This window comes from Melopsittacus undulatus, chromosome 9 (genome assembly GCF_012275295.1).
Source record: "Melopsittacus undulatus isolate bMelUnd1 chromosome 9, bMelUnd1.mat.Z, whole genome shotgun sequence".
In the NCBI taxonomy this organism is placed as follows: domain Eukaryota; kingdom Metazoa; phylum Chordata; class Aves; order Psittaciformes; family Psittaculidae; genus Melopsittacus; species Melopsittacus undulatus.
In genome coordinates this window covers 2,370,354-2,384,487 of record NC_047535.1, presented here as the reverse complement: position 1 = coordinate 2,384,487, position 14,134 = coordinate 2,370,354, and the positions used below count along the sequence as shown (strand labels likewise).

General features: G+C 41.5%; 1 protein-coding gene across 1 annotated transcript in view; it reads right to left on the bottom strand.

The window, feature by feature from the left end:
* The window catches only part of MEGF11 (multiple EGF like domains 11), a 202,619-nt gene that overhangs the window by 73,713 nt on the left and 114,772 nt on the right, over positions 1-14,134 (bottom strand). The window contains exons 9-10 of the mRNA XM_013128970.3: positions 11,680-11,892; positions 4,517-4,691 (exon numbers count right to left, since the gene is read on the bottom strand). Of these exons, the coding sequence (XP_012984424.2) occupies positions 4,517-4,691; positions 11,680-11,892 (388 nt within the window). The remainder of the gene's footprint in view (positions 1-4,516; positions 4,692-11,679; positions 11,893-14,134) is intronic.

Here is a 14,134-nt window from a genome sequence, read left to right as displayed (position 1 = left end):
TGTTAAAGTTTCCTCAGAGTGTCTTGGCTGAGAGATGTTTTAACTACACATTCCCTTGCCACAATAGACAGAAGGAAAGCATTTGAAGTCAAATCCATTTTTCAAAGGAAGAAAACAAAGCATCCATAAGGAAAAATAGCCTATCACAGGGTGAGGTCTCCAGATAGGCACTCTTTTGAGGGAAACTGCAATTAGCTGTGCAATAGGGAAGGTGAACACAGCATTTATGATTTCGGTAGCTAGAATGCTGATAGGGACGTGCAGGGGGTTGGTTTCAAGATTGCCTTATGAGACAGAAGGTCAGGATTCCTGTGGTCTCCTGTCATATTTAATTCATATCCTCTAGCTTTCTTCACCATGTTTATTGAATTACAGGAATAAAATTAAATGAACCAAAGACAAAAGAAGAGAGGACATGGACAATCCTGATTTCTTTTACGTCCTTATTGCACAGCTGATTTCAGTGGGCTTGTAAGAGAGCATCTTAAAGCAGAATTTGGAAGGAGGGAAAGGTACAATTTAGTATAACCCCTCTCCCTATGCCCATAATTGCATCCAAGTAATTTATTGCAAGGAGCAACTATTTGCATGTGGGAGGAGGAATCCATTTTTTACCAGTCAAGAATCTCCCTGTATAGTTTTTAAGGCTAATCTCTGTGTACTCCCTGTGTGTGTTTATCAGATTCCTTCTTGCCACAAATGAGGTGGCAGTAGAATGGCTTTTCAAAACCATTCTTTAGAAAAGCATCACTGGCAATTCATCACATAAGTACTAAGAGGCAGCCCTCAAATACATTAAAAATAACAGTTTCAGGGAAGTACCCTATTGGCATCCTTATAATGATGATTCCCTGCAATCCTCTTAGCTAAATTGATACAACCTTTATCCTCCCTTCCCAAGTGAGATGAACAAGCACAGGGTTTCCAACAGGCCTGCAGCATGCAAGCCTCCTCTACTGCTGGAGCATGTAGGGAGGAGCTCTAGATATGGTCCAATTATCCTGTTTTTATTGTCCTGTATAGTGCCTCCAAACCAGGCTGGTTTGGGTACAAGTGTGGAGCACTGATTTCTCAGCTACTTCTTCCATCAAATCTACACATAGTGTCTGCACTGTTGTTTAGACATCATACAGTTCAAACAGAACAATCCCCTGGTGCCAGAACAGTCATATCAGAGCAGTCAGATCAGAGCTTCACACAAATCACCTGCATCAGTACCCAGTAACATCTTTATAACAGTGTCATCTGGGTTTAGAGCTAGGTATGTACAAATCTTGTTGGCTGAGGCTGACCCAAAATACTCATCAAAAAACGAATGTTTTGAAGTTCCATTCAAACCTGCAACCTCACCAATATTTAGCCTTGGCATTTGAATAGCTGGAAATGTCACAGCTAATAAATAATGTATTATTTTCTGAGCTACAATGTACATTTTTATTTTAAAGCTCAAGTCTGTTTAACTCCCAAAAATTCAGTGTTCTGCTCACGTACATGTCAACCTATGGGATGGCCATCTTTCCACTTAATACATTTAATAAAGGTGACCAGATGCTTTGTGTTTTTAATGGCTTGTTCTGCATCCCAACAAAATGTCCCTGTTTTGGCTGCGACTGCAGATGATTCATTCTGAAACCCAGCCCAGATGCCCTGACACAGCCGAGGCAGGGCACAGTCAGAAACCAAGCCATCTGTGCAAAAGAAGTGGGCTGGAGGAGTGCTTTGTCAGGGGAAGACTGTCATTTCTTTGTCACTATGTTTTCGAGGCATCCAATAACCAAAAAGTCCTACAGATCCAACCTCTCTGCCTTTGCAGTTAAATTGTGCAATTATATCCCATGTCCCATCGTACTCTCTTCCTTTCCCCCTTACTCAGAAACCCTTCAGCCTGCTCTGCTATGCTCATGTGTAGATCAAATGTTTCTGTAAAACGTAAGATGTTGCTTCCACTTTTGTTCTTTCCAATCATATGGCAAAATTCCTGACCCTGTAGCTGCATCAGCCAAATCTCATGCTAGAAAAAGCAAGAGGGATTCATTTATGGCTTTTCTGGCTAATTAGCTCAGCCCAGTTCTGTATTAGCATCACTGTTGTCAGCACAGCCAAAAGGGACATCCTGCATTCGTGGTGCCACTCGCTTGCAGGCTTGCCGAATTCAAGGGCAAAATTCTACCTGCAGGCAAAGCTCCCCGTTGGCTCAGCAAGAGGCAGGCATGAATATTTGAAGGCAAAGCCTGGTCTGGAGTGTGTCATTGAGATAAGCCACTTCATGCCTTGAGAGGGTTCTGGCCCCACAGCATCTTTCTCTTGACCTGCAGGCTGTGCTGAAGCAGTGCTGACACTTCTCCCTACCCAGACGCTGGAGCACACAGCAAGAGGGTGGTGGGAAGGAAAGGTTCCTGTCAAGTTTTCTTTACAGCCTATGTTCTCTAGCATTTGAAAGAACCATTGCAACTCAAGTATTCTGGCATGCATACGAATGACAAATAGGCTTCAGAGGCAATAAATTAGCAATTTCAAGGCTTTACTTCCCCTCATGGACTAATTGCCAGAGATTATAGTATATTATGAGAAAGCAATGATACTAATGCCTAAATATGCTTCAGTGATTATAGAGCTATCCTCAATAACCAAGCTGTTTAAATGTCAATGCAAGAAAGCTCTTTATTATGAGATTAAATATTATTTTGAAGCAATAGGAACTTCCCAGGCTTCATGCCTGCAATAATACTGTCTTGGAGCAATATATATTGGACAAAATATGGGCTTTTTAAAATGGGTATGGTGAAGGGTCCCAAAATATTTTTGTGCTGCAGACTTGAACAGCATTCCTGATAAGAAAGAGGATTTTGATATCTTTTTATTTTGCATTTGTTACTAACATGCTGCTGCCTTCATTCCTCCACCTTATGTTAATACCTGCATATCACCGCTGTACAGAGAAGATAAATTCTGTTGTTTGTTACTGCGAGGGAATCAAAGCTCCAAGCCCTTCTTTTTTCACATCTCTAAGTACTACTGTCTTGCACAGATGCTTTTGACAGTCCTACCCCTCACACCTAAATAAATCTGTTTATAGCCAGCACTGAGAGAACTCTTGGAAATGAGACAGAAGTTCCAAATTTCAGGTTCAGCTGTTGACATGAAGCAGAGAGCAAAATTTGTGTCTTTAAGCCATAACTCCTATTCCACAGTTCTGGAGATGACAGTTGGTGTGGATTTAAAATGGAGTGAGGCTGAAAAGCCTGAAAGCATTTAGCATCCCACTGATCTCCTATAGGACTCCCACACACTATGGATTCTTGTCACACGGCTGCACAGTCTTCTCCTATAGATGACAGCAACATTATCACCCCTCAAAATAGGACAGTTATTTTCCTAGCAAACCCTAAACACTGCAGTTGGTATGATGTCCACCAGGTCTCATAACTGCAAATCAGAAGAGTTCCAGCACAGAAAAAGATCATAATATCTCACGATCCCTAGAAGCTGAAGGTACCTATTCATCTCATTTTGAGGTTGTAACTTAAACCAATAGAGGGTAAAGCACATGTAGGAGGCTGCTAAACATCATTGGAAGTTCTAAATATATTCTAAAATAATAAAAATGCCCTATAAATATAAAAGCTTGGGGAATGTCTTTGAATCTGAAGCTTGATTTCTAGTAAACTTAATAACTAATAATTACTGTAACAGTAGAGAAAACACCAAGATAGGCCTGTGGGGACAGAACAGGTACAATTCAGGACATGAATTGCAGAAGGACAACTGCCAATGAAGTTGTGGTGGAATTCCCTCTTGAAAATAATTTGTTTTGTTTAGGAAGTATTGTTTCTTAAGCATAGCCTGCAGATCTCCTCCATGGTGTGCTCGAAGTGAAGAGGTGCTTCATACTTGGATGACCAGGGAACTTACCAGCCAGAGTTCCATTATGCCCATCTGTAGCAGGACTGGATACCTGGATCCATGTCCTAGCACCTGCTGCAACCTGGCTATCTTTAATCTTGGATTTTTGTTGCTTCCTCTTGGCTGATTTCTTCAGCCATTTTCTATCTCGTCTATGAAATGTAATGCTTGTTTACCTCAGAATGTCTGAAGCTCTTTCTGATGCTCAGGTAAAAGACACCTGCCATGTATGCTCAGAAGAGACATAAATTGCTCTATCATTTACACCATTTTCAAAGATCTATTAAAATCACAGTGTGACTGACAGGGAACATGCTGAAAGGCCAGGAGAACTCTTGCTTCTCTCCCAGGCATACAGTAATCTGACTTCTTTTTTGTTTAGTCTTGCTTAGACTATATGACTAGAAACCATGTTTTTATCCTTACAACAGTAATGAACTTACAATACTAATGCTGAGTAAACTAGAAGTAAAACATTGACACTACTCAATGTGGATTTATAATAGAATAGGGAAAAATTAGCTGCATTCACCCACTTTGATGCAAATATTATTTGAAACCAGATTAAATTCCTCTTTTCTGAAACGCCCCATTATTCTCAGCTCTCACTTACCATGTATCCCGGCGCACACAAACACTTCCCAGTGATGCTGTCACAGTCTGCACCGTTCTGGCAGGGGCAGGTCAGCTGGCAGCCTTCACCATAGTACCCAAGGGGACAGGTTTCATTGCAGTAGAGTCCAGCCCAGCCAGCTTTGCAGCTACATTCTCCAGACAATGGATGGCAGCTAGTGGAGAGAGACAGACACCAAGGAGATGAGAACTGAAAGAAAAACACAGTCCATAACCAAGAATAGGGCTGAAAGGGAGCTTAAAGCTCATCCTGTTTCCACCCCCTGCCATGGGCAGGGACACCTTCCACTAGAGCAGGTTCCTCCAAGCCCCTGTGTCCAACCTGGCCTTGAACACTGCCAGGGATGGGGCAGCCACAGCTTCTCTGGGCACTCAGTGCCAGTAGTAAAGAACTTATTCCAAATATCTAATCTAATTGTGTTCTACTCTAACTTGTGTTTTAAAGTGAGTGCCGCCTCAGCAGAACTTTTCAGCAGGGAGTGGTAGAAAGGAAAGTGCTTTGGAAGGGAAAAATCTCATTGGGAAAAGAGTTTTGCAGGCAATATTTAGCCATAGTGAACAGAACTGATCACTACCTGAAGCCTTGGGATTAATTGGGGCAGGAGTCAATAGGAGCCCTGGGACTAAATCTCAGCTGTGCAGGGGAATGAGTCAAGTTCCATTCTGCTGAATAATGAGCATTGCAGCCCAACATTAATCTTCTGGCTTTCATTTCTATTCAGACAATTCCACACTGCTGTGAGAGCACACAGAGAGAAAAGTAGAAAAGAGAATGGAGCCCAAAAAACTGGACAATGCCTGGTCCTTCTGTATCTGCTGCGTGGCAGACTTGACTTACTCCTTTGTTCCTCCTGCTATGAAACAGTTTATTCACCAATTTCTCTCTTACAAACAGAAATAGCTTATCCCAGGTTTTCTTAAGGCAGTTACTTCCCACAGCAGGAGCCACACTGAGGATGTGCTGGGGTCAAGGGAAGGAGGAGAAGGCTGGAGATGTGATAAAGCTCAGTTTGATGAGGTGAGGTTTCCAGGGGATGGGAGGGGAGAGTACAAGGAGGTGTCCAGTTTGGGGAGATGAGGTGGTCAAAAGAGAGAGAAAGGAATGGAGAGGGAATCTAACCTTTGGAAAAGGACCTCACACTGTGTAAGGCTTCACCTGAGAGCTCAGCATGATCTGGGTGCCTCTGCAGCACGAGGTTGTTCCTTAACAGCACTGCCTAGCCCTCAGTGAGAAAGATGAGGAATACTACTGCTACAAATCAGATTTCTTTATTATTCTCAGAACAAGAACAATAAAGAAAGAACAGGGTTCTACAGAGTGGCACCTCTCTATGGACCTGTCTCCTGCTTTCTTACCTCATAGAAACTATTTATTGTCCTTTATGATTATTTATGGCTCTGGTTTAATACCACACACATGACTGAATGGGTTCCTTTACACCTATAAAATTAATATTGTATATGTTAATTTTCAAGGTAACCTCATAAAACGTAATTTCCAACTATGTGTCTGGCAATGACTGGTAGGAGAGGTTACTCATATACTGTTGTGACTAAGAATGATCAGATTTTGTGAGTGTCATATGTTTCATCATAAATAGCATTTTAGTGACTAATTAAAACAATTCATCAGCTTAACAAACTACCATCCATGAAATTCTTCTGACAAAGCAGTCCCTGAAATGATGGTTGTTCACAAAGCACCTCTTAACATTCAGATGAAAATAATAAATGCTCGTTTTTTCCCCCCTCTGTGTCTATTAATCATCACCTAATAGGAGCAGAAAGCTAAACATTAAAGAACTACTCTAAAGTGGATTTCTTGTTTCTCTGTTTTCACTGCTGCTGCTCATATCATACACTTCTATGAGAACTGCATCTGTTGGCTCAATTTAATCTTTCAAAGGTAATATATGATCATGGCAGTCTGAATCAGCCTGTGACAATTCAATTGAACATACTATACTCAGGGAGAATTTTGACTCCAAGGTTGTCTCCTTTTTGCATGCATGCAAGCTCACATGCACTAAAATGAGAAGCAAGAAACAAGTAGGTTTTGTGGAAGAGTCTGCAGGAGACAGGGGCCTTGGACTCCAAAGTGCAGGAGAAGGCTGAGACCATATTCTGCCTTGCTAAAGCCTTGTCCACTCTTTCATGAGGCTATGAGCTAGGAAAAGCCCAGTGCAGATGTTTGGGTCCCTGCATCCATAGACTTCCCACTGAACAATTTTGTTACCAGCCTGAGCATATCAGAGTTCTGGTTTTCTCCTAGGCCAAGCACTTGCAGTCTTTAGTGCTTTGAAATATTTGTCTTTTGCTGCCTTACAGAGTGTTGGCATTGTAGGATTAGGAAAAAGCCTCCACATTAAACTCCAGAGTTATGGTACCCATAACAATAGTTCTGGATAGGTAGCAGCAGTTGGTGAATAGACTGTACAGCAAGAGAAGGGAAACTTCTCCTTGACAATAGCAGGATAAATCTTTCCAAAGCATTTGTCAAGCCACACAGTAGCACACACTATAGTACTATGGTAGCCTAACAAGCAAAAGGATCTCAACATAGCTAGGTGTGAAATGAAGCTGCAGGCTGTGTCCAGCCAGGAGACCCAGGAGACTTTCTCAGACACAGAGAACAAAATGCCCTGAATCAAAACCACTTGTTTGACACTGAAGGCGGATGAGATTTAGATGTCACCAGCTGTTCTTGTCCCAGCCCTGTCAGTGAATCCCGTCCATGTATCTCACTCTTTCTGCCTTCATTTTTCCCATCTGTAAAATGATGATCCAACCATCTATGCATTCAGACTGCCCAGTGAACTAAATGCTAGTTGCATTGAGGCATTAATGGCAAAGGTATTAGGGCAAAGAATATGAAATACAGCTAGAAATGTGAATTACTTGTATAATTCCTTCCTTCCTGCTCTGGATACCTTTCTAGGTCTCATGAGTCCATGGAACACTTTGGCAGCACAGGTTACAGCATACGTAAGCACTTCTTCATGCCACTAATAAACTGGGATCAAGAAACACACACAGTTCCTCCAGAGAAGGATCCCTGAATGCATGCATAAGAGGCCATCCTCCCTCCGACAGATCCCAGAAAGCAAACCCACTCTTGAAAGATTTTGGCAGTGTTACACATGAGTATTGTGCATTGAATCTTAACAACTTCTATTTCTTCAAATCTCTTGCATAACAGGAAGGAATCGTGTCGAAACCCTAGAGTGAACGCAAGCAGCCAAGTGCTCCTCTGGCTCTAGGCCAGGTAGAGGCAGAAATGAAGCTGTCCACCACGCACAACACGGCAGGAGAAGGAGATAGTTCCATGGCTCTTGCTGCAGTTTGGGAACTAGAATATGGTCCCTGTTTTTTGACCCACATTTACAGCCATAAAAGAAGCTTTATTTTTAACTCACTAGCTGAATTGAAAAACACAAAGTCTTTTTTTGACCTTTAAATTTTTTAAGCATCTAATTTTGAGGAAATCTGAGGAAACTGGGTAACTTTCTTCAGGCAAATTGGGAGAAGAAATCCTTTCAACAGCACAGTCTGTTCCAATTGCTGAATTTGTTCTCCACACATCTTTCAGCCAAAACAACTTCTTCCCAGCGAATTTCCTGACTTTCTGTTTATACACTAGCATTAATCATCTCATCTTAATTAACAACAGCCCTAAACCTTATTTAACAGTATTTCCTGCCTTTTGGCGTCCATACTAAATCAGCCTCGTCCAAGCACGTTGTTGACTTGGGTCAAGGCAAAACTTCGTGTAAGGTACATGGGGTTTGGACCTTCAGACTTTTCAGTGTTGAGGCAATAATTGGATACATCTCTGGAGATGTATCCATTTCATTTCATTGTCACAGTGTCTTCCTTCCCTTCTCATGTCTCTGACCTGGGAAAGACATTACTAAAGGCATATGGCTCTGCATGCTGGCTCCTCAGCATTGCTCACTATTCCAGCTATTCACTTCCCTCTCTGCTTTTCAGAAGAGCAAGCCAGGGTTATGCCTTTCTGACTATTGTAAAGTGGGCTTTTTGCATAGGGGGATTTTCGTAGGTGTACCCTTCCCTGTGGAAGGACAGGCCATGTCACCAACACATTCTAAACTACATAACTCCGCAGTTGTTCAGAGGTTCCATACAAAGTGTCTTTCAGCGTGCTTTGATGCAGAAATTATTGGATGATGCTCTTCAGCCATTACTATGCAGGAGGTTAGACTAGATGATCACACTGATCTCTTCAGACATTAAAATACATCTATGAAAATAGAAAAGCTGATTGTGTATTTCTTAATGCTCCTCCCCAACCTGCTCCTCAAAGCCTTTAAAACTTCCTATTCCAGCTCTTGAATAACTAAATCAAATGAATCAAAAGCACTGACAGAAATAAGTAAGCTTCCATCACCTTCTTTCAGTGTTTATATATAATTATCCTGCCCACCAAGGTATCGCTACAAGTAGCCAACAGTTTAAACTGCTTCTAGGGAAAATAGATGGCTGTCAGTAAATGAATCACTTTGGAAGACCAATTCCAGTCATGACAAAGATTCAGCAGAAGAATGGGAGGAGATGGGTGGGAAGTGCACTGTATGGGACTGGTAAAACAATCAGTGCCTTTGGAGAAGGTCATTTTCCATCAGCTCCGACACTCCCTGGCTCAGGAATTGACTGCACTCTAAGGAGCTCATTGAAAAGTGGAAAGCTGAAATACCGTGGATAAATGAAAGAACATTTACTGATCTACAGCTGGCAAGTACCTCTTTGTTCCATAACAGCGGGGATAAGATGTAGGGAAAAGGGAGATTTTATCAATGGAGAGACTAGACTCATTTATTAAGGAAATGGTGATACCATCTGAGCAGAGGAGGCTGCCAGTGAAGCTGATGGAACAGTGATGGGAGGGAAGGCATTAAAACATATCTGTCAGGCACATGGTGTGTGAGAATGACCATGTGCCCAGAAAAGAGCTGCAAGAGGATTCGATCCAACTTGAGACCTCATCCTTCTCCACAGCTGGATTGTGCCAGTCCCCTCTTTCAGGAAGGATCTTCTGGCAAACCCCCAGAGCACCTCTTTGAGTAACCCAGGATGAATTCCTGCACCCTCAAATCCAAAGCCTTCCCCCACTTAAAAGACTTTTACTGAATTGAACCCTTAGCTGAGAAAGAGCAGCCAAGCTCAGCCCTGCCAGTGGCCTGCAGTCCTTCCACTCTGTGTCCAGCTTTACGGGAAAACAAGCACACAAGCAGCTTTCTGCAGGCCAGGAGTTGGGGTGAGGACCAACACATCAGCTAGTGTCCACGAGTGCATTTTCACCCTCCAGGTCACATGAAGAAGAGCTTTCACAGTGGAGCAGGTTTTCACACTGTGTGGTGTGATATGCAGGAATTCATACCTTAGCTCACTGCAGTAACTCCTGACACCCCTATCCTTGGTACAATACAACATTAGCTGTTTGCTTTATGGGTATTACTTTTTTTGGCCACGATTTTGTGATACACAAAATAATCAGGAGTGATAGAAGCCTGTTGTACAGAGCTCCTCTGAGGTGTCAAACACTGGTTCCTTGCAGGCAAACCCAGCAGAGCTGGAGCTCTCCGTAGAGGACTCGTATCATCAGAATTACAAGGCTTTTAAATAAGCCATTGTGAGCTTTGACTTTCAGTTAAGCAAAGCCTCACCACTCACAGCTGAACTTGAATCCACAAGAAAGGTCACTTGTTTGTTTCCAAGACTGAGACAAATGGAGTCTATCTCAAGCACACAAACAGATTTGCCTGAAGTGGAGGGGGTGTGTGAGTGTGTGTGTGCATGCACACAAATTAGGTGGGATTGCTTGCATGCATAATTGAGGAGAGTGTTTGTATTTTCACAGGCTGCAAGACTGCAAGGTAGGTTTGCCATCATCAGCAAGGCAGTCAGGTCCCTGCCTGTCTGGTTGGAAACTGAAGAATGTCCGTATCAAGGGCAGATTTGCTTGGGCATCAATTATCCCCAGCTCCCTCTGAAGCCTATACCATCCTGACTTGGCTATGAATGCCTAACGTTAATGGACAGAAAACGGAGGAAATCAAGTGGGAGCTGAGGGACTCAGCAACTTGCAGGCATGGCAAGGAAATGTGGGCACTCTAGTCCAGCAGAATAGCTCAGGCCAGGGTGGTTTTGCTGTCCACGCTCCCTTTATTGCATGTGAGGAAGTAAGGAATCTCCAGATAGCAATTCCAGCAGTCAGTAAACAGGCAAGAAGTTACAAAAGGTAAAAAGGAAAATAAATAATAAGGAAGAGTCTTAAGTTCTTTTTTTCAGGGTTTGAAAAACTTATTCAAGCCTAGAATGGGAAAGTTAATTCAACTGATCTCGTGTTAAGTGCTCAAGTCTGTTTGCGGTTCTAGCTCTTAGTAGTGAGAACCTCAAGAATCAGGTCCTAAAAAAAGCAAAAGGCAATAAACCATCAAAACCTGACCTTTTAAGTGGGGTTATTCCATTTTAGGTATATTTCCCTGATCTTTATCTTCCTGAATATTTCACATGTACGCATACTGAATGGAGAGCAAAAATAGGCGCACATGAGAAATCTACTTTGACAATGTCAACGTTGCTCCAGTTCCATAGGCTGACTTGAGGATATTGATTTCAGTCTATTTATACATCTGCCTCAAGTGTTTTCAACAAGGTAATTTGCCACCAGACATAAACTGAAGCAAATTAGGTTTCATTTTGAAAGTCCCCTTGCTGTCTATGGATCTAACAGGAAAACCCATGTCATAAAAAGAGACAAAGTGATGGATTTGAGTAAATATATCCTTATTTTTAAACTTCAGTGGGACATTTGACATACATATGGGCATCGTATGACTATTCTTATGCCTAGAAGACTACAGCTACAGTATAAGGCCATATGCCAGGTTGTTTCAGGCTGTAGAAGAACTGTTTTGATGGTTAACAGATACATGCTTAGTAGCTGGCTGGACTGAGGCTCATGGTTCCAAACCTAAGGTCACTTAAGTCAAAGGTTGCAAGCCAGATGAACTGTGTTCTTAATTAAAACTAGAACAGAAAAGGGAGTAGGTGTAAGTAAGTATATTCCCAATGCTTTTATTTGACCAGTCCCCGCACTACTGTATGATTCAATGTACGTACCTGAGAGTGTTGGTGATATTGCAAGGACATCTCTTGTTGCATTTGAGGCCGTAAAACCCTTCTGGACACATTCTTTCTTGGCAATAAATCCCTTTAAATCCAGGATCACATATGCATGCTCCATTTACATGGTAACACTTTGCACCATTCTGGCAGTCACATCTTTGTGTGCACTGAAAGCCGTATGTCCCAATAGGACACTCTTCTTGACACCTGCAATGAAGTATATGAGACAGGATCCAATCAAATGCTGTAGCTTAGTCTGCTTCTGACTTTTACCCAGGGACGTTGTTGTTGATGAATGAAGTACAAAATTATTGCTCATTTATTTGAGTAATATACTGTGGATGATGATATCAGTGGAGTGGTGCGATATCTTGGGCACACAAAGTGCTGTTAACTGAAAATGCATTAATCTCTTTCCAATTATATCCTGCAAAATTTGCATTAGTTAATATTACCTTGGTTAACAAAGTGCATTCTTGTTTCCTGGACCTTGACAATCCCATTCATCAACCATAAGAAATTGATAGGGAATAAGATACTTTATAAAAAAACCCCCATCTCTTTGCTTTCTCTTTATTACAGAAGGCTTATACACCTTCTTTAAAAGCATATGGTCCTCTTAGTGGTAATGAGGATTGAAAGGGAATGTGCTCTATGAAGTAATAGTGAGTAAAGTGCTCTCCAGCACTGTGTAGTTTTACTTTCCCTCCATGCTGTCACTGCACCAGATTTATACCAACTAGGAGAAAATAGACTCCTTTGTCTTTTTTGTGTGTGTTCTGAGTAACTAAAGCTCAAATTTGCTTTTCATCTCCTACTCCAGGGATGCTCAGTAGTATAAAACCCCAAGACAAATCACTTTCATGCTCCTTAGTGTAGTATGTTCTCCAAAATTGCCCACATTTTTAATATCTGAACCTGCAAACACTATACACAGATTGCTTTAAATTGCACCTTCCACGCACTGTTCAAAATATGTCCCTACTGGATACATGATGAAATCTGCCAAAAAGTCTCTTTCATTGTCCTACACAACCAGTTTCAGCATTCCTAATGTTTCCTACTTTGAAAAGCCCAACTAAGGTCCTACAGAAAGCAGCTGATTCTGTGCTTGACACAATTCAGTGGTTTCAAGATTCTGCAGCGAGTCAGTCCTACAGTTTACATGATCCACCGTGAAATACAGAGAGACCTTTTCAGTTAATAACAAACAGAAAAAGAAGCCCAGAAAAGTGCAATTCCCTTATCGCATGGATGCCAGATATTGGAAATTGCCTATCAGCATTAATTTAATCCTGAGCATTGATTAAAGTGTATATTGTAAACTCAGTGGATAGAGGCAATTGTTAAATGTCTTTCTGCAGGTCATTTCACAGCTGGCAGGTGAGAGTTAATATAATGATCAGTAATAAAAGATTAATGTGTGGTGCAAGCCAGGCAAAACTGCAATGAACACAGTCAGTGTATAAGAAGAGCATTACTTTTGCAGCTTCAGATGATCACAGTTTGCTAAAAATAACTGAAGAAAACAAAAGGCCTAGCTAGTGATTTAACTGCAGCAAGCATCCACATAGCTACTAGTTACACATCCAACTTCAGGAGTTCAGACTGGACCCAAAGAGAGAGGAGCCTGGGACAAACAGGAAAGGAAAGAGCCCAGGGAATCACCAGTGGCACTGGCTGCTCTCCCTGCTGCTCTCAGGGAAGTTCAGCTGCAAAGGAAGTAACCTACAAAGAGTGGGTAACATTAGGACTGAAACACTCAGAGCAAATGAAATGCAATGAAGATCATATTAAGATGCCTTATGCCTCTGCTGCTGTATACAGCTCTACTAGTTAGCAGGAGAGCACTGTACCCAGCGAGATGAATACTCAGTCAATAGTGCACTGTATCATTCTATATTTATAGAAGATGAAGCATTACCTAGCAGGGAGAAAAGCATCTGGAAATGAAATATTGACGACCTAATCTATTTACATAATTAGCCTTTTCTACTAACAATTTAACCAACTTACTTATTTGGAGATCAAGCAGCTACCGCTAATGAATTTTATACAAAGAATACTAATAATGACTCCTCTGGAACATAAGAATAATCACAGCAGGAATTAGCTTTCTACTTAAACATCTTTCCTTTGCAACATATCAATCTAATGTGTCCATAGCACCATTAACACCCAGATACATTGTTCAATTAAATTACAAAATGAGCTGCTAAGCCCTAGTTATGTTTCTTGTTTAATTTACATTGCTTTCTGCCTATCTGGGGACATTTGTATTATAATATCCACTGAACTTTAATATGTACTATAATTATTTGGGTTGGGATAGGATAATATGGCTGTCACCTGTAGAATTAATGAAAGCAATTTCAGAAAATATTAAGCATGAGACAGCCTGTTTAACAGATGAACTTACCCCACACACCTACATTCTTTCCAGATATGT